The sequence below is a fragment of the Aquila chrysaetos genome, chromosome W (genome assembly GCF_900496995.4).
Source record: "Aquila chrysaetos chrysaetos chromosome W, bAquChr1.4, whole genome shotgun sequence".
In the NCBI taxonomy this organism is placed as follows: Eukaryota; Metazoa; Chordata; class Aves; order Accipitriformes; family Accipitridae; genus Aquila; species Aquila chrysaetos.
The window spans coordinates 5,322,662-5,347,472 of record NC_054457.1 but is presented as its reverse complement, the minus strand read 5'-3'; the positions used below and the strand labels follow the sequence as shown (position 1 = coordinate 5,347,472).

Here is a 24,811-nt window from a genome sequence, read left to right as displayed (position 1 = left end):
CTAGCGTGCGTGCGACTGTTAGCCGTGGTTGTTATTAGGCTGTCGGTCGCATGCGCTGTGTCTTGCAAAGCGCTGCTGTCGCGGCCCAGGAGTGAGAGGGACTCACTAACCAAGGTGATGCGCAGGGGGCTGTGACGAGGCGAGGTGGAGGTGCAGCTGCCGTGGCTAGGAGAGTGTGGGGGCGGCGAACGAGGGGCGGAGGCGATGGCACTTCTGAGCGACGAACGGCGGTGGCAGCCGCAGGAGTCGAAGGTGTTGGCGGCGGCCACGGTAGCCAGGGCGGAGGAGGAGCGGTTGGAGCGGGAGCATTTCCGGAGGATCATCAACGCGTTCCGATACTACGGGTAACTAAAATGTGCTGCCTCGCATACGCGGCTATGTGGTCCGGCTCTGTGACGTGGTGTTGCCCTTTTAAGTCCTGAAAAACAGTAGTAGCTCCTACTGGCAAAGAAACGCACATGGTGTTTTGCGTAGTCGATTGTCGGGGAAATTTTTGAAAGACTTGTAAATTTGCAGAAGAAATAAGGTCGTCTGAAAGCATTGATGGATGCCATTTTGTTATAACTAGCTATCTAGGCGTTTCTTGAGTCACAAAAGTGTTAGATAGCCCTTTTAGAATTGAGATAAATGAAAGAGAAAAAAAAAAAAAGAACCCAACCCCTGGCTTGCTACACGAATCTATAGAATGAAGGAGAAAACACAAGTAATTCAAATGGTGGAGGAAAAAACCAGACTTGGCTGAAAAAAATCCAATCCTTGACAGTATTATGGGGAAAGGGATGAGTTATTTTTTGCCTGGATCGGTTACACAATCAATTTCATTGTACTCATAGTTGAGGCTGTTAAAAGAAGGCAATTTAATGCCTTAGTGGGGCCACCAAAACTCCAGCATGGCCTGGCCTTGACTGTTATGATTCCTTCAGAAGCAATTGATTTTGAGGATCCTGCTTTCAGCTGCCCCATTTCCACTCCACATTCCAGTTTTTCTGTAGCCAAAGGTTACCATGCTATTCAGCTGTTTTATCCCATTTAAACTGTATTTGTGAAATAATCTGGCTATTTTTATGGGTTTGCAGGTTGATTGTTTACTAAGTTGCATCACTTTGTAGATCCATGTATTAGAGGTTGTGATCACCTGTGCTGGAAATGAGAGGCTGGGGATGGAGCTGTAAAACAGTGGTCCTCTTAAACTAACGTGTTGTTAAAAGAGTGGTAATATGGAAATAGAGCTTAAAAATCATTTTGCCTATAGAATTCTTGAGAACTCATTCTCTAGTAAAGAATTACAAAGTCTGACTACTTTCTGAGTTGAAAGAATTGGGTAGTTGTAATTGGAGTAGCTTTGTGTGAATTCTTTGTATTTATAATATGTATTGCTGCTAAATATCTGAAGACTTTTAATATTTTTTTGTTTGTTTTCTTCCTAGAACTAATATGCATGAACGGGTGAACAGAACAGAGAGACAGTTTAGATCTCTCCCAGATGACCAACAGAGTTGTCTTCCTCAATTCCTTCCTCACCTCGATAAGATTCGGAAATGCATTGATCATAATCAAGAGATACTACAGACCATTGTCAATGACTGCATTCATATGTTTGAAAACAAAGAATATGGAGATGTATGTTAAAATGAACTTTTTCATACTTCAAAACTAAATTCTGTACTCTTCGGGATTTTCTAGCTCTGCCCTGGTTACATTTTAAAGTTAATTTTTCAGTTGGCTATGTAGACCATAAATGGTATTGTATATCTTATTGTAGGTTATTGTATGTTATGGTGTCCTAAATTTAGTTAAATTTTAGGTAGTCCAAGTATTTTGAATGTTAGCATTTGTAAAATTTAGTGCAATTTTTGCTCTGCTTATCTGCCTTTCAATGTGGCATCTAGCAAAAAAAAAAAAAAAAAAATTGCATTCAGACTTAAGAGACTGTCAGTGATGGAAACTGAAGTCTTTTTTGGTATCTGCAGGCTAGGTACAGTTCTGGGCAGCTCTAGTGTGAGTTTTCCATGCTGCATCAGTAACGTAGAGGGATCTCCCTCTTATGATGAGCGGTTCAGTCTCATCACTAGCAAAGTCCCAATCCTTTCCTGAATAACTACTAGTTGTGCTCAGTTATGCCATACTGTATGTTGGTTTTGTGATTTGGACCCTGGTCTCTTGGGGGCTGAACCGAGACCACTAAACTCAATCCATTTAACAGGGCTGGATTTGAGCCCTGGTCCCAGAAGTAAGAGGTAAGTACTTTGCCAATTAAAACTCCCAACAGCCCTAATACCATGACTCTTTGTCTGTTTCTATTTTATGTTCTCTTTTTCAAGATTAAAGATACTTGGTGCATTTTTCATTAACCACCCCACCCCCCACCCCCCCCCGCTTTAATCAGGGAAGTGGGAAGATTACACCAGCTTCGATGTTTGACATGGATAAATTAAAATCAACTTTGAAACAATTTGTGAGAGACTGGAGTGAAGAGGGGAAGCCTGAGAGAGATTCCTGCTACCAGCCAATCATTAGTGAAATTGTAAAGAACTTTCCAAAAGAAAAATGGTAAATAGTATTTTAAGACTTACTTTAGTGTGGGCATACACTGTTGTACAACAATAACAAAAGTTTTTCTGGAGTAAGAAAAGGCTTGGTTTTAAAAATACAGAAATTAATGTGAATGCTGTGGAATTCATTGTTTAATTGAGAAAGTTTGTTTTTAGTAGAAGGTATTGGAAAAGAGCAGAATCATAAACTTGACATGGAATTAAGCCAACAATAAAACTTTTTTTCTTTTTTTTCCCTGTGGCTTGATATAACAGGGTCCATGATAACTTTTCAAGTAATAGTCTTCAGGAGGTTGTGGAGTTAAGCCAGTGGTGCTCAGCGAGTTAAAGTTTACGGGTTAGTAGACACTCAGAGTGCAGATTCTGCAGATTAAGGGAAAGGCCCTTATGATAGCAGCAAGTATGAGTATTGCCCTTCTTGGTGGAAGGGGAAAGGAAGGAAGAAGATTCATAACCCTCAGTGTAGTTTTATTGCACTTAAAATTTACAATACAAATGCTTAACTTTAGCCTTGATTTCAGATAATACAATGCAAGTCTTGTATGTGCACACATGCAACAGAGTTTTTACCTTTGTAATTGTATTAGCTTATTAAGAAACGCTACTAAAATAGTAGTTGTTGTGGGGTTTTGTGCTGGTTTTGGCTGAGATAGAGTTAAATTTCTTCATAGTAGCTTGTATGGTGCTGTGTTTTGGATTTGTGACCAAAACAGTGTTGATAATACAGGGATGGTTTAGTTACTGCTGAGCAGTGCTTACACAGAGTCAAGGCCTTTTCTGCTTCTCACTGCCCCGCCAGTGAGTAGGCTGGGGGTGTACAAGAAGCTGGGAGGAGACACATCTGGGACAGCTGACCCCAACTGACCAAAGGGATATTCCAGACCATATGACATCATGCTCAGCAATATAAAGATGGGGAAAGAAGGAGGAAGGGGGGGACATTCAGAGTGATGGCATTTGTCTTCCCAAGTAACCATTATGCGTGATGGAGCCCTGCTTTCCTAGAGATGGCTGAACATCTGCCTGCTGATGGGAAGTAGTGAATGAATTCCTTGTTTTGCTTTGCTTGTGCGCGTGGCTTTTGCTTTACCTATTAAACTGTCTTTATCTTAACCCATGAATTTTCTCACTTTTCCGATTCTCTCCCCCATCCCGCTGGGTGGGGGAGTGAGCGAGCGGCTGTGTGGTGCTTAGTTGCCAGCTGGGGTTAAACCATGACAAGTTTTTAAGGTAACTAAGTAGAAGTATACCGGTAGAATCTAGGAAGAAATTATTGCTGCAAGAATTCTATAATGTTTTTGCTGTTTAGTCAGCCCGGTTATCATAAAGTACATTCCAGTTTAAATTTGATGCTCTTAAAATGGAAAAATTATCCAATACTGTGTGTGTTTTGATGTCGCTTGTGAGCTTTGTACTCATAAGTGTAACAGGTCAGAGCTTAGATTTGATATTGCTGGGAGCTATTGTGGGTTTCCTTTGTTCTCAGTAATTAAGAATTCACTTGTACCAATTTGAAAATACCTTCCACTAGCCATCTCTTAATTTTGATGAGTGGCGATTGCTAGTGGTGGCAGAACATGGTGTGGATTTTGATATGGTCAAATGGACATGTCAGACAGATTGCTTGGTTTCTTTTGCTTTGGGCTAACTTATCTCAAGGTGGATGCATCACTTAAGATGTTTTATTTGGAGATGAATTTTCTGCAGTAAACTGAAAAATAAAACTTTAATGCCCTCCTTTGATGCGACACATTCAAGAATCTTCAATTGTAGAAAAAACTACAGTAAGTTTAGTTTTTACACATTTAGGTAAAACAATTTTTTTAAAGAAATCTCCCTAGCTAGGAGATTACCTAGGAAAAGCACTGGAAATAGAGCTTCTTTCCTTTCTATGTCTGATAGTTTACATATAAACACTTGGTAACTGCCTCTTGGAAGATGTGATATTCAGCTGGATTTTGACCAAATGTAATCTTCATCTCTAAAACTGGTTTTGAATTTTGACTTCATGGAAATCCTCCTTTATTTCTTAGTTTGGCACTGTCCATCTATAATGCTTGGCTTTCCAAGTCTTATATCAGGTATGCAACGCAAGTTGGATAAAAACTGGAGAAAGTGCATAATTTGTAAGATACAGTGTATTTCTTGTGCCTAACAGGACAAATCACTATTCTAAAAGCAAAACTTCAACTTCTGTAACTAAAAAGCATAACTTTAAATAACTGTATTCAAGGAAATAATTATGAAGATTTACAAGAAGTAATTCAAGAATTATTGCTTTTACCTCATTGATCCTTCATAGAAAGTAGTAGTGCCATCTTATTTTTTTTTTTATATATATACAGTTTGTCTAGGAGAAGATCACATTTCTTTTCAGATGTATACCTTGTTTATTTCCAACCTTTTGTAATGTCACTAAATTACAGTAGTGTGTTTTATCCTGGCTAAAGCTGAAGACCACCTTAACCGTAGAGGGTTGCAAAATAGTAATGCTCAAAAACCTGCCCATTTTTAGCAGACTATTTGAAACAAGAAACAGAAGCATCTTAATTTCATTTTGCAAAGGCAGTAATGCTGCATAAATTCGCTTATTCACTCTTTAACCATTCCTCAATATTTTTTAATAGGTCTTCAGTGCTTAATAGCACCCTAGATGAGGTAAAAATGAATTAAATATTACAAATTATCTTCTGTGCCTCTAGTGTAGATCTATAGGAGAGGTCATAGTTCTATTTTGAAGATTAAAATTATTACTTTCAGCAGTTCACATTTTGGGGTTGTTTGGGTTTTTTTTTATGTTAACTTTTTAAAGCTTTTGGTTATGAAGAAGTAACTGATCTAAAGTCTTAGAGATGTATGACTGAAGTTAGAAAGTTTTGACTTGTACATTTGAGATAAAGTTTATTGGTGATAAAACTTTAGATTGGTATGAGGAAACAGCATCCAGTAACAGGTTGTATGATTCTGAAGTCAACAGCTTTGTGCTACTTTACTAGGAATTTTGTTTTTGTTGTCTGTTGTCAGACACAACTAATGTGATACCACTTCTGTCCTTGTTGCGATAGCTCTGAAATACCAGTTGGGTGGTTTTTGTCTCAGTTTAGAAGAGTCTCTGTTACAAGTTTGGGTTTCTGTTGAATGAAGTGTTTTGTATTCTAAAAATGTGTGCTGCATGTGTATCTAATTAAAAGTTTAATAACCGTGATCATTATGGAGATGTGGTAGCACTTACGTAAAACCTCGTGCATGCTCTCTTGCTTTTGCGCTCTTGCTTTCTCTCTTGTGCGCGTGTTCTCTCTCTCATTATTGTCCCCAGACGACTCTGTTTCCCAGGGTCCGCAAGCTAGAATAGAATAGTTACAGTTGGAAGGGACCTGCAACGATCATCCAGTCCAACTGCCTGACCACTTCCAGGCTGACCAAAACTTAAAGCATCTTATTAAGGGCATTGTCCAAATGCCTCTTAAATGCTGACAGGCATGGGGCATCAACCACATCTCTAGGAAGCCTGTTCCAGTGTTTGACCACCCTCTCGGTAAAGAAATGCTTCCTAATATTGAGTCTGAACCTCCCCTTACGCAGCTTTTGAACCATTCCCACGTGTCCTGTCACTGGATACCAGGGAGAAGAGCTCAGCACCTCCCTTTCCACTTCCCCTCCTCAGGAAGCTGTAGAGAGCAATGAGGTTGCCCCTCAGTCTCCTTTTCTCCAAACTAGACAAACCCAGAGTCCTCAGCCACTCCTCATAGGACATGCCTTCCAGCCCTTTCACCAGCTTTGTTGGCCTCCTCTGGACGCATTCAAGTACCTTAACATCCTTTTTAAATTGTGGGGCCCAGAACTGCACACAGCACTCAAGGTGAGGCCACACCAATGCTGAATACAGCGGGATAATCACCTCTTTTGATCGGCTGGTTATACTGTGTTGAATGCACCCCAGAATGTTGTTTGCCCTCTTGGCTGCCAGGGCCCACTGCTGACTCCTATTGAGCCTACTGCCAACCAGCACCCCCAGATCCCTTTCTTTCCTTAGGAGTACACTACCTCTTTGAGGCAAGAAGCATCAATGGTTCAGGAGTACCTGTTCTCTTTGTGTGTTGTGAGGCTTACTGTTGGTGTCATCTCAACCTTGTGGAAGAGGTAACTTGCCTGCCGGGGAAGGCTGGCTGGCCAAGCTGGTTTTTTTTTTTGTTTGTTTTTTTTTTTGGTTGTGTTGGTTTTTTTGTGGTGTGTTTTGGGGGGGGGGGGGGGGGTGGGTGTTTTTTTTGTTTTTTTTTTTTTTTTAATTTGTATTACTATTTTTATTTGAAGTTTTGGTAGGGAGCTGTTGCCTCAGTTTGAAGGGATGCGTGGACAGGGCCTGAACTGACAATAATGAAGTTATTTTGGCTGTTGTGTATACGGTGGGTGCAAAGTATTTTTTTTCCTATGGAGAGGACTGGCTGTGTGTGGTCATGTGGGAAGACAGCCTGTCTGTGGAGTCTCAAAGTGCAGTTTTGCATTTACTTAGAGTTTTCTTCTGTAGTGCAAAGTGCTGAAGTGTCCTGAGGTGATGAAATTCTTGGAGGAAAAAATGTATTGCTGGCAATTGGTAATGAAAACAGGTTTGCCTAGGTATATTTTGTATTAAAAGTGACGGAGAAATAAATACCCTAAGTTTAAAACTGTCAGCACAAGTCACCTTTTATTTTTATTTTAATGGCTTCATCAGAATTGTTTCTAATTGATATCACTTGTATTGCTTCCATGCATTGGAATTGTGAAAAAGGAATAGAAATTTTTGAAACTGTCCAAATACGTTTTGCTACTATGTTATAGCTCCATGCACGCAGATATTGTATTGTTGCTATTCTCTGCGAGATCAGCCTGTATCAGTTCTGTGGGTATACAAGGAATAAGAAAGGAGATGATGGAATGTTTTATATGCTTGTGCTCTTGGGATGCAAGCAATGGTTGAAAGCAGCTGTAAATTAGAACAGTCTTGCAAGTAGGTTCTACTGTTATTTTGTGTTTCAGTCCAGTCTCCTGACAAGACTGTCATTCAAAAATAAAAAAGGCAAAAGCTGTTTCTGGTTCCCATTCCTCTTCAGAAATAATTCTTTCTGTTTAGCACAGAATATGTGAGTAGGCTGGACAAAGCAGTTCAAGCGAAGTCCCATGAGATAAAGGTCTTCCTGAAGAAGCAATAGATTTCCTGCATTACTCATATTGAAATTTCATCATGTATTTCATGTCACAGTCTTTCTAGAATTGTTTGCATTCTTGATTAAGCCTTCGGAATTTCTTTGGTCTGAATGAACCATGAACACTGTTTTCTGTAAGAAAGAATAGTAAAACGTGTATTTTTTTTTTTTCTTGATGAAATGTGACTAAGCGTTTTTATGGGTAAGTGTAAAGTTGGAAAACTAGATGAGTGTACTGAGGGGGATTACTTTACATTTTCTTGTCCAAAAGGAACTAAAGAAACAAACCTTTATGATAGTTGATATTATTCCATAGCCAAGAAATGTTTTGGTATTTTCTCCAAACACTTTATTAACTTGGCCTCTGGAACCAGCTGTAGCTTGAAATTTAAATCTTAACACCTGTCCTGGGTTCAGCTGGGATAGAGTTCATTTTCACAGGAAGCCGGGAGGGGGCACAGCCAGGACAGCTGACCTGAACTAGCCAAGGAGCTATTCCATACCATGTGCCATCATGCTCAGTATATAACTGGGGAGCGGGCTGGGGGGTGATCTCTCGGCTTTCGGTGGGGGAAGTGGCGGAGCGTCGGGTTCCGGGTGGTGAGCAGTTGCACTGTGCATCACTCGTTTTGTATATTCTTTTATTAGTACCGTTGTTGTTGTAACTTCTCTTTTTGTGTTGTCCCAGTAAATTGTCCTTATCTCAGCCCTCGAGGTTCCGGTTTTGGTTTTTTTCTTTTCTCCTGATTCTCCTCCCCCTCCCACCGGAGGGGGGCGGGGGAGGAGTGAGCGAGCGGCTGCGTGGTCCTTTGTTACCGGCTGGGCTGAAACCACAACACCTAATCCAGCAATTGGCTATATTTTCAGTATACTGCCAGGCCAGCCCAAAAGAAGTAACTAGTACTTTAGTTTCCTTTTTATTTGAAAAATGTATCTTGCTCGTTCAAGGCTGAGCTTGAGTATACTTTTCCCATGCACTCAGTCACATTTATAGTGACCTTAAAGCTTCTGTCTTATAGGAATTTTAACTTGACATAAAATATATTTGTTCTTTTAGTTTTTTTTTAATCTCATACAAAGTTGTGCTTTAGTCTAAACTCCACTTGAAACATTGGATTTATCAGTAAGTGATGTCTTCAGTGTTATTCTGGTCTACAGAAACCTTTGCAGGTCTTGAAATGGATGTATATAAACCTAAACTGCCAAGTTTGCAGAACAACTGCTCTTTGACTGACTGTATTTTTAGTTACCTTCATTATTCTATTTGAAAAGCAGTTACCTTTTAAGAACATCACTGAAAATAGAACTGTGGTAAAATAATGAAAAATACTATACTGAACATTGAATCTGTCTGCTATCTAAATTTACAAACATTACAGCGATAAGACTTCAGGAAAGAACTAGATTACAGGTTCCACAGTTATTCTATGCCAATGTTTCCACTGGCCTTCTGTATATAAGGTGTATATTTCTGACCACTTCTTCTGAGTAGATAACATTGCAGTGTTTAGTTTATGAAAATGAGATATGTCTACAATTGCACACAGTAATATTTTTCTCTTTGAAGTTGGACTAGATGATTGTTGTAGGTACCTTCCAACTGAACTATTCTGTATAATTTTTCCCCTTCAGCACCTTTAGGTTTCTTTTGTTAAAGCATAATAGGTATAAAGCTTATATCTTTATCACACACGTTTTTTTCCTTTAAAAATTGATACCATGCTAAAATCTTCAGGAATGGCATTAGGGTTTTAAAACCTGAAAATCTATCAAACTGCAAAATGCAGTGCTCCTCATTTATGCTGAACAGTACAATGTTAGCTGCCTTTCCTTTCTTTGCCTGCACCCCCTGACTACACCTGTAGGCCAATATTTCTCCCCTTATGCCCTGCAGGTGTTTAAGCTTTTGGGGGACCTCTAACCAATACCAGAACTCTTCTAACTTGTGGCTTTGAAACCCTTCTGCCACTTGCTAGTTTAGGGCTAATTTCACTGTGAATAACGTTTGGTGGTGTTATCAGGGTTTTGTGTGGGGTGGTTAATTTTTTTCGCTACTACTGCTAATATGTATTTACCATAGGAAAGCAGGTCTTTCTAGCCTCCTAAATTGTTATGACTGTTTAGCCATTAAAAAAAGTAGCTTCTGTGCAATATAATTGTTAGCAGTTCTAATTCCCAGCTTTTCTTTCAGCTGACTTTTAAGATGTAGTTCAATGTTACAGCTAACACATAGCTGCTATGAAAATGGGCCTTGGCCACGTACTCTTGCTGTGTCCCTACTGCTCAGATAAATGCTCGTCTGAGTCTTCAGTGAGCTGGTTAGATAGTTTTAGCCAGGTTCTGTTTGTGGGGGTTTTTTTGTGTTTTGGGTTTGGTGGGTTTTTTTTTTTTGGTACAGTGCATTTTTTTATTTTTTTTTTTTTCTACTAGATTATTCAGCTGGCTCTTTTTAGGTATTTGCTTCAGAAAACCAGTGGTGTGGCTAGAGGGCCCCCTTTTGACAGTACCTAGCCATTAAATAAGTTATAGGTTCAGACTGAGCCTTCAGAAAATGTGGCAACACTAAGCTATTGACTGTTGATAATGATTCAGAAGTAGCATAATATACTGCAATGGAGTGCTCCCACTACCACTGGATTCATACCCTAATTTTTTTTTTTTTTTTAAATCCATCAACAATTCATTCAAGTCTTTAAAAGCCAAAGGAGCACTTTTTTTTTTATGTAGCAAGATATTATCAACACCTGTTACACTGAGTTTGCTACATACCTAATTTCTCTGATTATAGATGACAAAAATGCTCTTGGACCCTTGCTTTCCAAAATGTTACATGTTAGTGGACTTGGATTTGATTATATTTTGTGCTCTATTAGTAGGTGGTCTATATGCTGAAATGAAGCTGATGGCCAGCATGAGTCCCCTAGCAACCAATATAAAGAGTATAGGTAGGAATTAATTTGTTAACAAATTTCCAGGTAGACTTCAATCCCATAATAAAGGTGCAGAGGAAAGTACAGTTAAAAACAACTTTTTTTTTTTTTTTTCTAGAGAGATAATTGGGAAAACTTAGTTCAGAGATACAAAAGCTGTATATTGTGAATAAAAGGATACAAGCCAATTCCAAGCAATTTAAAATCAACTCGCTTGCCTGTTTGAGGCCTTATCTTGTTTCAGTATGAGTAAAGGTACAGATTTTAAACTGGTTACACCTGCGTACCTTCTTGTCAGTAGGCTGTTTTAAAAGAGCAGCTTTTCAGATTAGTGTGTGACATCTTGGAAGTGGCACAAGACTTTTCAAGCCACTCATAAAATAGAAGTGTCCACACGGGGTTACAAAAGTCTGTGTGGTGCTAGTTTAAATATTTAATAAATAAAGGTAAACTGTAAAGAAAAATAATTAGGTGGAAATATGTTTGGAATAATTATGAATAGATATAGCACTACTAATAGAAAAAGCTACAAGTTCTTTTAACTTCTTCCCCAAAATGGATTTTCTTCCTCCTCTCAGATTACTATTTTCAAAGTTTAGTCTTAGGCAAGTAGTTTTCCCTTGAATTAATCTCTTTTTTTTGGTTTTTTTTTTTTTTTTTCAGTGGGGCTTCTTTGCTAGCTCACTATTCTTTCTTCTGGCCTTCCTTGTAGAAGAGAGGCAAATAAAAACTTGTTTCACAGAAGTGCCTTTAAATAATAGTGAAGTGCTATCTTGATTTCTTGCTTCTTGTTGATTGGAAAATTAAAAAAAAAAACCAACACCAAAATAACAACAACAAAAAAAACCCCAAAACCTGAAAGTATAATTTTAAAGGAATAAAAATTAGGAATGGAAAAAAAACACCTTTTGTTTATTTATTTGGGAGGCTTGGCCAATTATGTGATTAATCCGCAAACCAAAAGGCACTGTTAAAATTGCTTTGTTAGTTTGTGTGGCCTTTAGAAAAGGATAATACTTTCTTCTGTTCAGTAGCAATCTTCTGAAAGTTAGCATTATTTCTGAAGTTAGTTAACTCCCTTGCTCATCTTCATGTTTATACGGTGTGCTAACCCTTTTGATTCCTTTTTGGCATCCTGGCTTTTTAAGAGATCAAAAGGCATTGTGTTTTGCTTTCTCTCACAGTGGGGTTGTGTATGGGTGGGGGTGTGTTTTGGGTTTTGTTTGTTGTTTTGAGTTGTTTGGTTTTTTTAAATGCTGATTGTGGCTTCATTTGGTTGCATTTGTATATTAAATTAATACATAGATGTTTTGCCATTGAAGGTGAGATGTGAAAGGGAGGGAGGACTGAGTATTCACACTTTTTTGATTTATGAAATTAGAAGGTCTTGTTTGGGACTGGAAATTGGAGAATTATTGAAGAATATTAAAATATGTAATGCTTGCATTCTTCATATGTGGGTGGCATTAGATGGTTCCCTTTGGCTGTATGTGTAAGACCAGATTTCCATGAATAGCCTTGCCCTTTGAGTCAGCATCTGTGCCATATTCACCCTTTTGCTTCCCACAGCAAGGAGTATAGAGGTCCAAATGGCAATATTTAGTTGCAAGATTATAATCCTGTACTGTCAGTGATTCTTTGTTCTAGAGAGTATATTGTGAACTTGAGCATTATCATCTTAATTTCTTTTGTTATTTGGAATATTCTTTTTAGGAGATACATCTTTTCAGTTTTGTGGGAGGGTGTATTTGTTTTAAGAGCAAAGGTTGTATTGCATTGTGGTGCAACTGCTAGTTAGTTAAAATATGTATATATTGCCTTTTCTCACAGTTTCACAGAATGGTTGGGGTTGGAAGGGACCTCTGGAGGTCATCTGGTCTAGCCCCCCCTGCTCAAGCAGGGCCACCTAGGGCAGGTTGCATAAGACTACATCCAGACAGCTTTTGAGTATCTTCTGAATTTTCTGCCTGAAAGAGGAGAATATTTTGAGATTCTTAGTTCTTGTATTTACTAGTTGCTCAACTTGGAAGGTGGGAAAGGTTGGCTTAAATCTCTCAGTAACCACACAACTGCTGGATGTCTTCCTCTAGTCTTCAACTTGATGTCTAGTTATGGGAAGTGAAGGGGCAGAGAATTACACTGTACTTAGGTTTAGGAAATCCTATGTTGCTTATGTGCTTGAGTGAAATCTGTGAACAGCATATTTAAAAAACCCACAGTTGCTGAAAAGTTAATTATTTTCAAGTCTTTAGAATCTGAATTGCTCATGAGCTCATGTTTGCTTTGTGGTTCTGCTGTCAAAATACTTTTTTTATTGAGTATAAAGTGATGTAAGAAAGAACTACATTTCTGATTGCTAGAATACTAGTTATCAATGGACATTATAGAAGAATAAATGGTGATATGTGATCATGTTCTTTCTGCAAATCACTTGAGTATTTTAACTTTTATAGTTATAAAAGTTATTAGAAAAATATTTTTCTTAATTATGCACTGTACTCTGAATAAGGATTACATAGGTGTAAGTACTTTTATTCTGTGCAAATATTATTTTGAGTCTTTTCTGTGGGTTTTTCTTTATACAACTAAGTGATCTGATCAGAACTGGCTCGGTTTGTCTTTAAAAAGTAATGTCATACAGGAAGTACATTATAACATCTAAGCATATGGGGAAAAAAATGTTGGACTGGACCTCAATATGCTTTTGTTAAAGAGGTATATGATAACAACTTAACTATTATTTTTGTTTTGTTGCAGGGATTTCTCCAAAGTTAATATCCTGATACCTGGTGCTGGGCTAGGTAGATTGGCGTGGGAAATAGCTATGCTTGGTTATGCTTGCCAAGGAAATGAATGGAGCCTCTTTATGCTCTTTTCTTCAAACTTTGTACTCAACAGGTACATAGCTTTGTTTTACTTGCTGTTTGAAACCTACAGGTACTAGGAAGGCAAAAGTATAAATGAGGAAAAACTTGAATAAATAAAGCTCTTGAGAATAGATTTGTAAGTCCTAACAGTCAACCACTTTGTAGAGTGTTTTGATGAAAAAGAGTGGGGATAATTGGAGCAGGAAGCATTGTATTTGAGTCTAATGGGTAAGTCATTAGGCTTATAGTAGCAAGCATGGCTTTTAAGTTACGAGACTTGAGATTTCTGGACTCTGCCACAGACTTCCTGCATAATCTTGAATAGGTTTTATGATTTTTATTTCAAATGTTTTTCTGTAAAATGCACATCTATCTTGAGTATCAAATATGGCTTAATTAAGATATGCATGATACTTAGTGATGGTGATTAGTAACAGAGGAAACCTATTAATGAAAATGTTATATTCCATACTAAAATTTAAGGTATTGTTTCTACATTAAAAGCAACCAACAAAACAAGCTGCACCACTTCTTAATGAGTTCTGTCACTTGAGTAATAGTTAAAATAATATGATAGTTCCACAATTAAACTGTGGTACTAAACTTGAATGTAGGACAATAACATAGATTTCACTGTATAGGTTTAATTTAGAGTGACGTTTTTGTATTTGGTGTTCTGTCACTTGTGCTGGAAATTATTGGTGTCTCAATGAACTTAGAAGGAAGAAGGTAGTAAAATGTAATTGTTCTTGTAAGAATGAGGATGGGAAGATTATGGGTGGGCAAGTATGAAATGATATGCCTTTGAAAACACCTAAAATATTGGCTTATACTCTATGATTATGGTGTTTTGGAGCTCTGTTTGTGGACTGTTATTCCCTTATGCTAGGCATGGGAACAAAAAGATGATCCCAAATCTGTTATTGCTTACCATTCAAATACAGACCAAGGGGAAGACAGCATTTCTTATGGCTGCTGCATGTCTGCTTAAGACAGTAGTGGTCACTATAACAGAAATAGATATTTGCTATAGATTTATTTGCTCTTTCCTTACATTATTCATAAACTATTATCATCTAGTGATGAAATTGCACGTTACAGTTGAGTTGATCTAATGCTTTGCAGCTACTGAAAAGAGGAGGTCATGTTTTTTCCTATCCCTAGCTATACAGCCCTACTGGCTCTTACATTCTTTAGAACTTTTGAAATGATTCAGAGCAGTATAAAATTATTTAGTTCCCCTATTTGGCAGCACTGGTTAGCTGTCATGTTGGTTGAAACCAATATGTTAACAGTTTTTTTTGTCTTCCTTACATATGGAGTCTTTGGCCCATATGTGGAATGCTCCTGAAAATTCATGCTTAGCTTACTCTAGTACTCCATAATTCTTAGCATCTAATGTTCATGTGGTGTTTCCTATTAGTATAAAATGTATTTAGCAGAAAGGTATATATGTGTTATATTTGCTAACAGTACTTAATTTTAGACAGCAAAATTGAGTGTTGCTCAGCTGCTGTAACCTTCATCTTTCCTGGGCAAGTTATCAATTACAAGTTTTGTTATTAGCATGGAAGACAATACAGATAACTGCTAACTTGAATTTGAATTTCAGTCAGTTCAGTTGAGGTGCAGGCATTCCTTTCTGTTAGATTTAACCTTGGGAGGTCTATTAAGAAGTTTTTAGGGACTTTTGAGATCTATCATTTTAGTTTTAAGTGACTGTTCCCAGTTAGCCTTCTGAAATTGACATGTTTGCCTTCCTGGAACTGGAAGAAACAACAATGAACAATATGAGCTGAAGATACCAGTTAAGGAAGAATATGGATTTTGCAAATAAGTGTTTAGCTACAGTTCCTTTCCTCCTTAATTTATCCAGAAAGGGGACCGAGTTGGTGCCTAGGGTTTTTACATGTTGGAAGAAAAATAACAGCTTTGAATAAAATGCTAGTTTAGTTTATTGGTGGGATTTTTTGTGATGAATTTTTAAAAGTTAAATATGAAATAACTTTTTGAAAATTCTTCTTAGTTTTACCATTTAAACAGCATGACATGATTACTAATTCATTTTTATTTTCAGTTGATAGCGGCATGAGGGTTTTTCTATTATATGCTTATAGTTTGGATCTGCATTCTTTCTCAGTACTTTGACCTTGGTTTATTTTTTGGAAGACAATCTTGAATATCAAGTCTACTACTCCAGTGGGCCTTCTAGATTTGGTATAGTGATGTAAATTTTCTGTGTACAAAGTGCTGGTTTAATATCTGCTGGTTTAATATGCATAAAAACCCAACAACTCTTAAATTGAGAGCCTTTGTTATTGTGGATAAAATATCATAGTTCGGTATGTCATGAACACAGAAGTCCATCAAGGCATAATTATGGTTGCTATGAATATTTGAAATTAATCAACACAGCTTTGAAAAACTATATTGGTTAAAGTGCATGATTCCATTAAGGAAGCTCCAATTTGAAAGTAAAGTGGCTCCAAAGGAGTTAAGCTATAATGGCTCCAAAGCTGCTGCAATCTTTGCATGGGAGATTGTTGGTTTTGGTTTTGGTTTTTTTTTTGTTTGTTTTTTTTTTTTTTAATGGATAAGGTTCTTTATATACCTGGTATATTTTTCTTGTGTTTAGATGAGTCCTAGATATAATGACAGATGGCAGAGATGATCACTGGTGATACGCAGACACTCTTCTTTTCTTACATGTTTTTTGGAAGAACAAAAACTGTAAGCAGCATAATCAGTCTTCCTGTCTCTGGAAAGCATACCAAAATTTTCAGGTGGCCTAGAGTCACAATGACACATTGCATCCCTTTGACATCTGATGGGAGGGGAAACACCAGTGTGGTATCTAAGTGGAGGAGACACCAGATCTTATGTGGTCTCATTTCTCCACTGTGCAACAGGATTGATCTAGTGTGCAGCTGATTGCTGACTTGCTGTGTTTTGCAGCTGGAGATTCAGAGCAGACTCAGTAGCCTCAGTCTAACAGCCCTTCAGTAGAAGCAGCACTTATAAGTATTTGAGAAAGTTCAGTTGGAGTAATATAAAATCACTTTGCACCCAAATGAGAGTAGGGGTGGTTTAAAATGTTTTAATTCATACAAGTAGGATTCACACTGACATTTGGCTAACCTTTACTTTCCTAAAAAAGCATCTTTGTAGATAAATCTTGATACCTTGAGAAGGTTTCTTAATTGGTCAGAAGTAAGGTTTGATCTAATCATCTTTTCTAGAATTACCTTTTCAGACTGAGCATTACCCGATATATGTACTGTGCCTATTAGAAAGAAGTGCCTCACACTCTACTATAATAACTTTAACTCCCTACCTATATTTTTTCAGTGGAAGGATGGTAGCTGTAAAGGACTGCAATACTTAAGTTTGAGATATAAATTATCAAAGCTGGAAAGGGGAGGTTTTCAAGTTTTGAATATGGAGAGGGTTTGGCCTTTTACATTAAATAAGGAATTGCTCCTGGAACTGTTGAAGTCTACATGTATATATTTTATGCTCAAAAATGAGAAAAGTACTGGAAGGTGTGTGTTCCCTTATAGCTCAGAAAAGATTTCCTTTATCTACTCTGGTCTCCTAGTTTCTTTGCCTTGCTTTTCTGAAAATTTAATTGTCTTACAGAAATGTTCTGAGGATAATACAAATTGACTGTGAGCACACAAAGAATGCTGAAATAGTTAACAAAAAAAAGTTAATCTATCAAATGTGAAGTCAGCCAAAATAGACATGTCTTGCTTGAAGGAAACAAGGTCTATGTTGTCAGGGTTATTTTCCTGCTTGTTTTCTTTGACTGATTGCATGTATCTGATTTGATATTTATCTGACCGTTTATATATGGAGACGGTTGATGAACTTGGTATATTGTTGTTCAAATACAGTTAATTTTTGTTTTTACTGAGAAAACTAAATACTATGTGGAGATGGCAGAAAACTTTTATTTCAAAGACTTTACCTCAGATGCTTTCTATCCACGAGCCAAGAGTACATTTTCTATAACCTGGTAGACTGCTTACATTTTAAAAAGTGCTTGTTGACAACATCTGTCTCATAAAATGCATATCCTCTGTTATCTCCGAATATCTAGTTATGTATGTGTAACATAGCTTTAGTAAGTGGGCTTGACTGCAGAATTTGGTGGTGATGCATGGGAGAAGAAATTGGTTTGGGTTTTTTTTTGTTGTTGTTGTTTTGGGGAGGTTTTGTTGGTTTTTTTGTTTGTTTTTTTTTAATTACAAATTGTGTGCAGGACTGGGAAAAGCTTTTTATATTTTAATCCTATTTTCATCACTTCTTAGAGTAAGCATTCACTTAGTTGATCATGTCAATCCACAAATTAAAAAAAAATGTTTGCTTAGCATAATTGCAATATTCAAGATGTTATTAACTTAAAATGACATCTAGTGAAAAGCTATTGTGCTTTGTGAAAACGTGAAATTTATTAATCGTTTGAAATTTAAATGCATCATTTCATTTTGTATCTGAAAAATGCTTTTGTTTTGCCGTGCTTCAAAACCCCTGTGATTATGGTTCAGGATAGGCAGAAAAGTCTAGAATGAGAACAAATATTCCCAAGGAAATTTAAGACAAGCATGGGACTATTGTTTCTTTTTTTAATAAAACAAACAAACAAAAATCCCAACCCCAAAAGGCTTAGCTTTTCTGGATATACTGAATCACAAATTTCATCCATCCTACAGAAAGAATCGGGTTTGGTTTGGTGGTTTTTCCCCAGTGGAAAAATTGGGAGGAGGGGGAGCAATGCAGTTGTTGTGTGGTGATAGTTTGTGTCAGAGTTAAATTGTTTTGGGTTTTTTGACCAGCTCATAAATTGGCCAGTCTGAAGTGTTATGAACTACATAAGTCCCTTAGAAAAGTTCTAGCTTTAGCATTAACTTTATCAATAAAATAGTGGATGTTGGTGAAAGTCTTTTTATGTATCATTTTATATTCAAGACACCTACATTTCTAGATAATACATGAACAATTAATTGAAACTGAATTGTTCTGACTTCCATGTTTTGCAGATGCTCTGAAATTAACTCATGTAAGCTTTATCCCTGGATTCATCAGTTTAGCAATAACAAAAGATCTGCTGATCAGATACGACCAGTTTATTTCCCTGATGTTGACCCTCACAGTCTTCCTTCTGGTTCGAACTTCTCTATGACAGCAGGGGATTTTCAAGAAATTTATTCTGAGTGTAGTGAGTAAATGCAAATATTTAGTCTTTCCATGTAACTATCTTTAGTGTATTTGCTATGAGACAATAAGAAATTATTACAAATAGAGTGGAACTGCATCTGTAATCATTAAGCAAAAAAGTACCAATTATAGCAAGACTTTCTTATTCCAAATCAGCTGCTTTTTTTTTTTCTTTTAATAACTAAAAAGAAAAACCCCAACATACAGATAATATATTTGCTGTAGCTAGCTACTTGCCTAACAGATCTTTGTTGCAGTAGTCTCTTTCAGAATAAAGACAATATGGCAAAGTTAGGGAAAGGTTTACTTGATTTTTAAAAAAGTGATGTTAAGGAAGTGAACAGTGCAACTAATGCATTTTTTTTTTAGTGGGGGGGGGGGAAGTATTTTTTGTTAATTTTCTGTTGTAAAAGCAAAGCAAACTTTTTTGATGGTAGCTAATTATAAATGAAACTAATATATGCTTATTGACTGTCAATAACAAGTATTTCAGGGGCACATTATGGGGATGATAATTATTAAAGATTGAGACTTCCCATCAGTACAAATACCCTTACTTTTTCTGGTGATATCAGATTAATTGTGCTGTCTTCATTGCAGCTATAAAGTAGTCTTTGTATGACTAACCTAATATTGAATTAATCTGCAGAAGATGACCTTGTTTAGCACATACCAATTACACATTTATTCTTCGATCGAAGAATAGCACTTATCCAGGTTTTTTTTTTTTTTCTTTCATATGTAGTCTAATATTTAACACTTCAGGTCCTAGTAGAGCAAATAATAAGAAACATGAAGTATGCCTATTTAGAGGTCACTAATTTTTATTTTTTTTCCTCGCATAGTATTGGATTATCACCAAGGACTTCTGTTTTCCAATTCCACATCTCTGTCTTTGTTGGACCCATATTTCATTCTGATGAAAAATAACTAGCTTTTGATCTGCCTCTTTTTTGTGCAGCTAGGCTTCTAGATATTTTCTTCTAGATGCCTGCCTTATATAATTCCTTAATTTTCTGTAGATTCTGTCTTGTTAGGATATCCGATGCTGGTGATTCCCCCCCCCCCCCCCCCCCCCCAAATTTACAGAACTTAAACTTTTACAATTTCAGAGATGCATGTTTAGACAAAAACAGACTCATGCTTTAAAAGGTAGTTCTTGAAAGATATTGTTAAATACGCTAGTAAAAAAACAATTGGAGAAACATTCAGATACTGGATAAAATATTTTGAAGTTACATGGGTTGTAAAAGTACACTTTAGTGTACAGACTTGTATTGTTCTAGGTTTTAATGTAACCAGAGAGTCCCAAAGCTGCTGGGTATTTTTGCATTTCTGTTTTTAACAGTTGTAGTAATGAAGTTCATAGAACAGGCAAGTATTAGCATGTTTGGGCCTTCATATATTATAATATATATATTACAGTAATTATGTTTTATAATATATAAGCAATTTATATTTTGAGATGCAAATAATTATGTCATAAAATAGATATGTATGCATTAATATTTTAGTTTTTTTCAAAATATAGGCCCCACAAACCCAAACTTAACTGTCCATTGCTTATGTAAAACAATGTTTTGCATTTAGTTTCTGGTAAACATGAGAAGTCTTCAGCTTTTATTGTTAATTGAAGTAAATCCTGAGTGTAAAACAAATATTGCTGTTAAATGATAGATTTTTATGGGGGAGAAACATTGAAACTAATATCTGTATAATATGTTCTTTTTGTGCAGATACATGGGACTGCATAGCAACTTGCTTCTTTATAGATACAGCACATAACGTTATTGATTATATTGATACAATATGGAAAATACTAAAGCCTGGAGGAATATGGATAAATGTAGGTAAGTGTGACCAGTCTTTTTTTCCACAAACTCGACTTCTGTTTCCTCACATACTAGACACCTAGTGCCTGAAAAGAGTTGTGGGGATGAAAGTGTCTGTGCTGAAAATCCTGCAGAGCTAGGGCTTTGAAATTCTCTCGGGCCTGTTCAGAATATGTCCAGATGTGTGTTAGTTATAATCATGTCAACACCATGTGATTTTATTTTTTTTTTAATTTTTTTTTTTAATAGAGAAGCAAAGCTGCCCAGTGCTAGGTTTCACATTCATGTGTCACACATTTAAGTTTGATAAATGTAGTGTCCTGTATTCTTTTTGCTGGTTTTTGGAGAAAATAGACCTTATTCTGTCTGTTAATACATCCTTCTTATTTTTCTTTAATCTGTTGTCTAATTTGTACTGTGCTTGTAAGTAGAATAAGGCATAAAAGCTTTGGCTCAAAGGAAGAGAGACTTAAAACTTTTGCCATGGTAAGGGAAAGGCAGACCAAACTTGGGGATTAAACATTTTGTATAGTAGCAATTGATCAGTCAGTCACTGCACCAGTCCTGGGCAATCGCAGAATGTGAACATAGCTCTTGAATAGCTCACAGCATGTCCTGCCTCCTATTCTGTAGAGAGAGCAGTGATGCTAGACTGAAATTCATTATAAAAATCATATTTGAGCGATAGAAATATGTATATTTTTTTGTTTGTATTTGAATGTTGTGTGCCTGGATATTAGCATTCTTAACACTTTCAGTATGTACTTCTGATTTAAAAAACAAAAAAAGTGGTTTTGCTTTTTTTTTTTTTTAATGGCTGTTTCCATTGTGTCTACTGTAGGTCCTCTCCTTTACCATTTTGAAAACCTGGCAAATGAACTTTCTATAGAATTAAGCTATGAGGATATAAAAAATGTTATACTGCAGTATGGATTCCATATAGAGGTAAGATGATGCTGCAATTTGAAATGAATAGTATTGGTGTAAACAGAATGAACTTCTTCATACTAACCTTTACCTTAAATGTACTTCAACTTAATGGCTAGACTAATAACTTTTGTGAGAGTTAAATGTTTATAGTTGTGTTGCAACTTTTTAATTTTGTTGTGGTTGGTGGGTTTTGTTTGGGGTGGTGTTTTTTTGTTTGTTTGTTTGGTTGGGGTTTTTTAACATGTGTAGATAGACTGTGAAATCTGTTGGTAGAAAGTATATAGCAATTTCTTACAGAGAGAAATTTCTACAGTGCCTGTAGAGAAAGTATTTTGAAGGCCTCTGATTTTTACTTTCAGGTGGAGAAAGAATCTGTATTGTCAACATACACTGTGAATGAACTCTCCATGATGAAATGCTACTATGAATGTGTGTTCTTTGTGGTGAGAAAACCAGAATAGAAGTGAGTTTAGATAGGTTAATCGGAAAGAAATGCTGGCTCGAATGCTAAAATTGAGAACAAAACAGACTGGGTGATGTCTGGACAAATCAGTGGTGCCTTCTTATGCCTAATAGGATTTAGATAGCATCTATTTTCTTAACATCATCTCTATTGTTATCCAGACATGTAGTGTGCCATGCATATTTGTAATGTATTATTGAAAATGGAGGGGGAAATGTTCACATACACTGTCTTTATGCTTTGGAATGCATTAAAAAAAAAAGGCAACATTTTCATGTGTATAAAATTTAATGTTTCCCCTAACCAGGCTAGTTCTTCATAAATGCTGCCTCATTTTTTCAGAAATTTATAATTATTTTCTTTTTTCTATTTTCTGATGTTAAGGATGCATAGTGGTATTTAGTGTACTAGCTGTGTCACAGTTCAGAGAAGTATTTCTAAATGTACACTTAAATTATGAAGTCTGAAATGGGTTGAAAAGTTGTAAAATGATTCTTGACATATAATAACTATCAGAACTGTTACAGCATTTTCTGTGGAACTGGAAATAGTGTAAATAGGAACAAAGTAGACTATTGTATGAATTCTAATCTTTGAATGTGATTGATTGTACCGCTGTTAACCATTTACTCAAAACACAATCTGTAGACAATTTGAAATACTATGTGAAAGCATAGTATCAAATGAAGAAAAGCAGCATGTCACAGAGGAGCAGTAAATTAACCTCGGTTCAGGAATAACCTAATGTTTTTTCCTGGCAAAATGAGCTTTAGGTGGATATTCAATCTACAAATCCTGGTATTACACAAGAGAGACAGATGCCTGCTCCAAGAAAGACCTATTTAAAGCTGAAACACTACCATTCTAACAAATTGGAAAAAAAAACCCCAAAAAACAAAACCAAAAAACCCCAACAAAATCCAAACAAAAAAACCCCTACAAACAAACAAGAAAACAAACCCTTGCACACCACAAAAAGAGAAATATTTTTTTTCCTTTAATTTCCTTATTGTACTATTTACTCTTCGTCCCGTGTTCCCCCCCCCCCCCCCCATGAACTTGGATACTTTGTCTTTATTATGGTGGTTTTGGTTTTGGGAGGTTTTTTTTCTTAGATAAAATGTGATTAGTGTTTAATTTGATTTTTTTCAAGCTCCTTGAAATAAGGCAAGGTTAGGTAAATGTTGATTATGCAATTGCTGAGTAGTTACATCTGTAATACTGCCCAACTTATGTCTCTTAACCAGTCTGTAGTTACTCTTAAAATGTGGTGTTCCTGTTTTTACAAATAAAAAAATTGAACTCTGGCATTCTGGTTGAATCTCAATATCCTTTGTTCTCTTGGTTTTCTTCTTCGCTACCCCACACTGTCAAAAGTTACATTAAGAGTTGGAAGCACAATAATCTTATAAATTACTTGTAAATAGGACTGCAGGTAAAACACTACTATATACGAGTTCTTAAAAATCATTATTTGTATTTTTATGGACAGGGATAATCGCGTATTATTCTGTGTGACTGCATTTGGTTTTTTTCTTCAGTTGTACATACAGGGGAGAAAAACTACATAACTTATTTTAGCTTCAGCTGCTAAACAATTTAGGTCACTTAAACTGTATGTGGTATTGTAATTGTGCAAAATAAAATGCTGCATAATCTGCAGAGTAATACTTCTTTATATGGAGTAAGTTTGACAAATGTGAAGTGTCCTGTATTTTTATTTGAATGTAGTATATCATAAAATCAGTTATGACAATAATGTGTTGTTGTGGTTTAACCCCAGCCAGCAACTAAGCACCATACAGCTGCTCACTCACTTCCCCCTACCCAGTAGGATGGGGAAGAGAATCGGGAAAAGAAGTAAAACTTGTGCGTTGAGATAAGAACAGTTTAATAGAACAGAAAAGAAGAAACTAATAATGGTAATGATAACACTAATAAAATGACAACAGCAATAATGAAAGGATTGGAATATACAACTGATGCACAGTGCAATTGCTCACCACCTGTCATTCGACACCCAGTTAGTCCCTGAGCGGCAATCCCCCCACGCCCCCACTCCCCCCAGTTTATATACTAGATGTGACATCACATGGTATGGAATACCCCTTTGGCCAGTTTGGGTCAGCTGCCCTGGCTGTGTCCTGTGCCAACTTCTTGTGCCCCTCTAGCCTTCTGGTTGGCTGGGCTTGAGAAGCTGAAAAATCCTTGACTTGAGACTAAACACTACTTAGCAACAACTGAAAACATCAGTGTTATCAACATTCTTCCCATACTGAACTCAAAACATAGCACTGTACCAGCTACTAGGAAGACAATTAACTCTATCCCAGCTGAAACCAGGACAGTGGATCACTAACTCCTCAATGTACAATGGTCTCCCAATTAGGATCACTACAGGTGGGCAATTAGAAACAGAGAGACCAGGAAATGGGAGAAACATCCAGGAGTAAGTGGATGGGAAATTTAGATTACATGCAGAGGTAGGCAGACATCATAGCTCAGAGTCAATAAAATGGCACAACTGAAACCAACAAAATAAAAGAAACAATGGGCAAAAAGTTAGAAGAGGATCAAATGCTGGGCTAGAGAAATTGGAAAACTGGGGGCTGGAATTTATTATAGAAAGAGAGAAGAGGCAATGGGCAAAAATTAAAACCCAGAAAAATCCATCTGAACACAAGAAAACACTTTTTTACTGTATCTCCTTTACTAGATATTGTAACTTTGGCTAACACAGTTTATTGCCATCCCTCAGGACTATGAAGAGCAAAGTTATCTTTTGATTTGAAATAACTACACCAAAAAGCTATAATGTACCAGTAACCATATCC

General features: G+C 36.6%; 1 protein-coding gene across 1 annotated transcript; it reads left to right on the top strand.

Annotated features, from left to right (window-relative positions):
* On the top strand, positions 1–23,752 carry LOC121232783 (carnosine N-methyltransferase-like). Its single transcript, XM_041121242.1, has 8 exons — positions 1–344; positions 1,428–1,620; positions 2,387–2,550; positions 13,423–13,563; positions 18,575–18,753; positions 20,489–20,602; positions 21,426–21,529; positions 21,874–23,752. The coding sequence occupies exons 1-8, from the start codon at positions 205–207 to the stop codon at positions 21,973–21,975; spliced, it is 1,137 nt and encodes a 378-aa protein (XP_040977176.1). The 5' UTR covers positions 1–204; the 3' UTR covers positions 21,976–23,752.
* Positions 23,753–24,811: the final 1,059 nt, after the last annotated feature.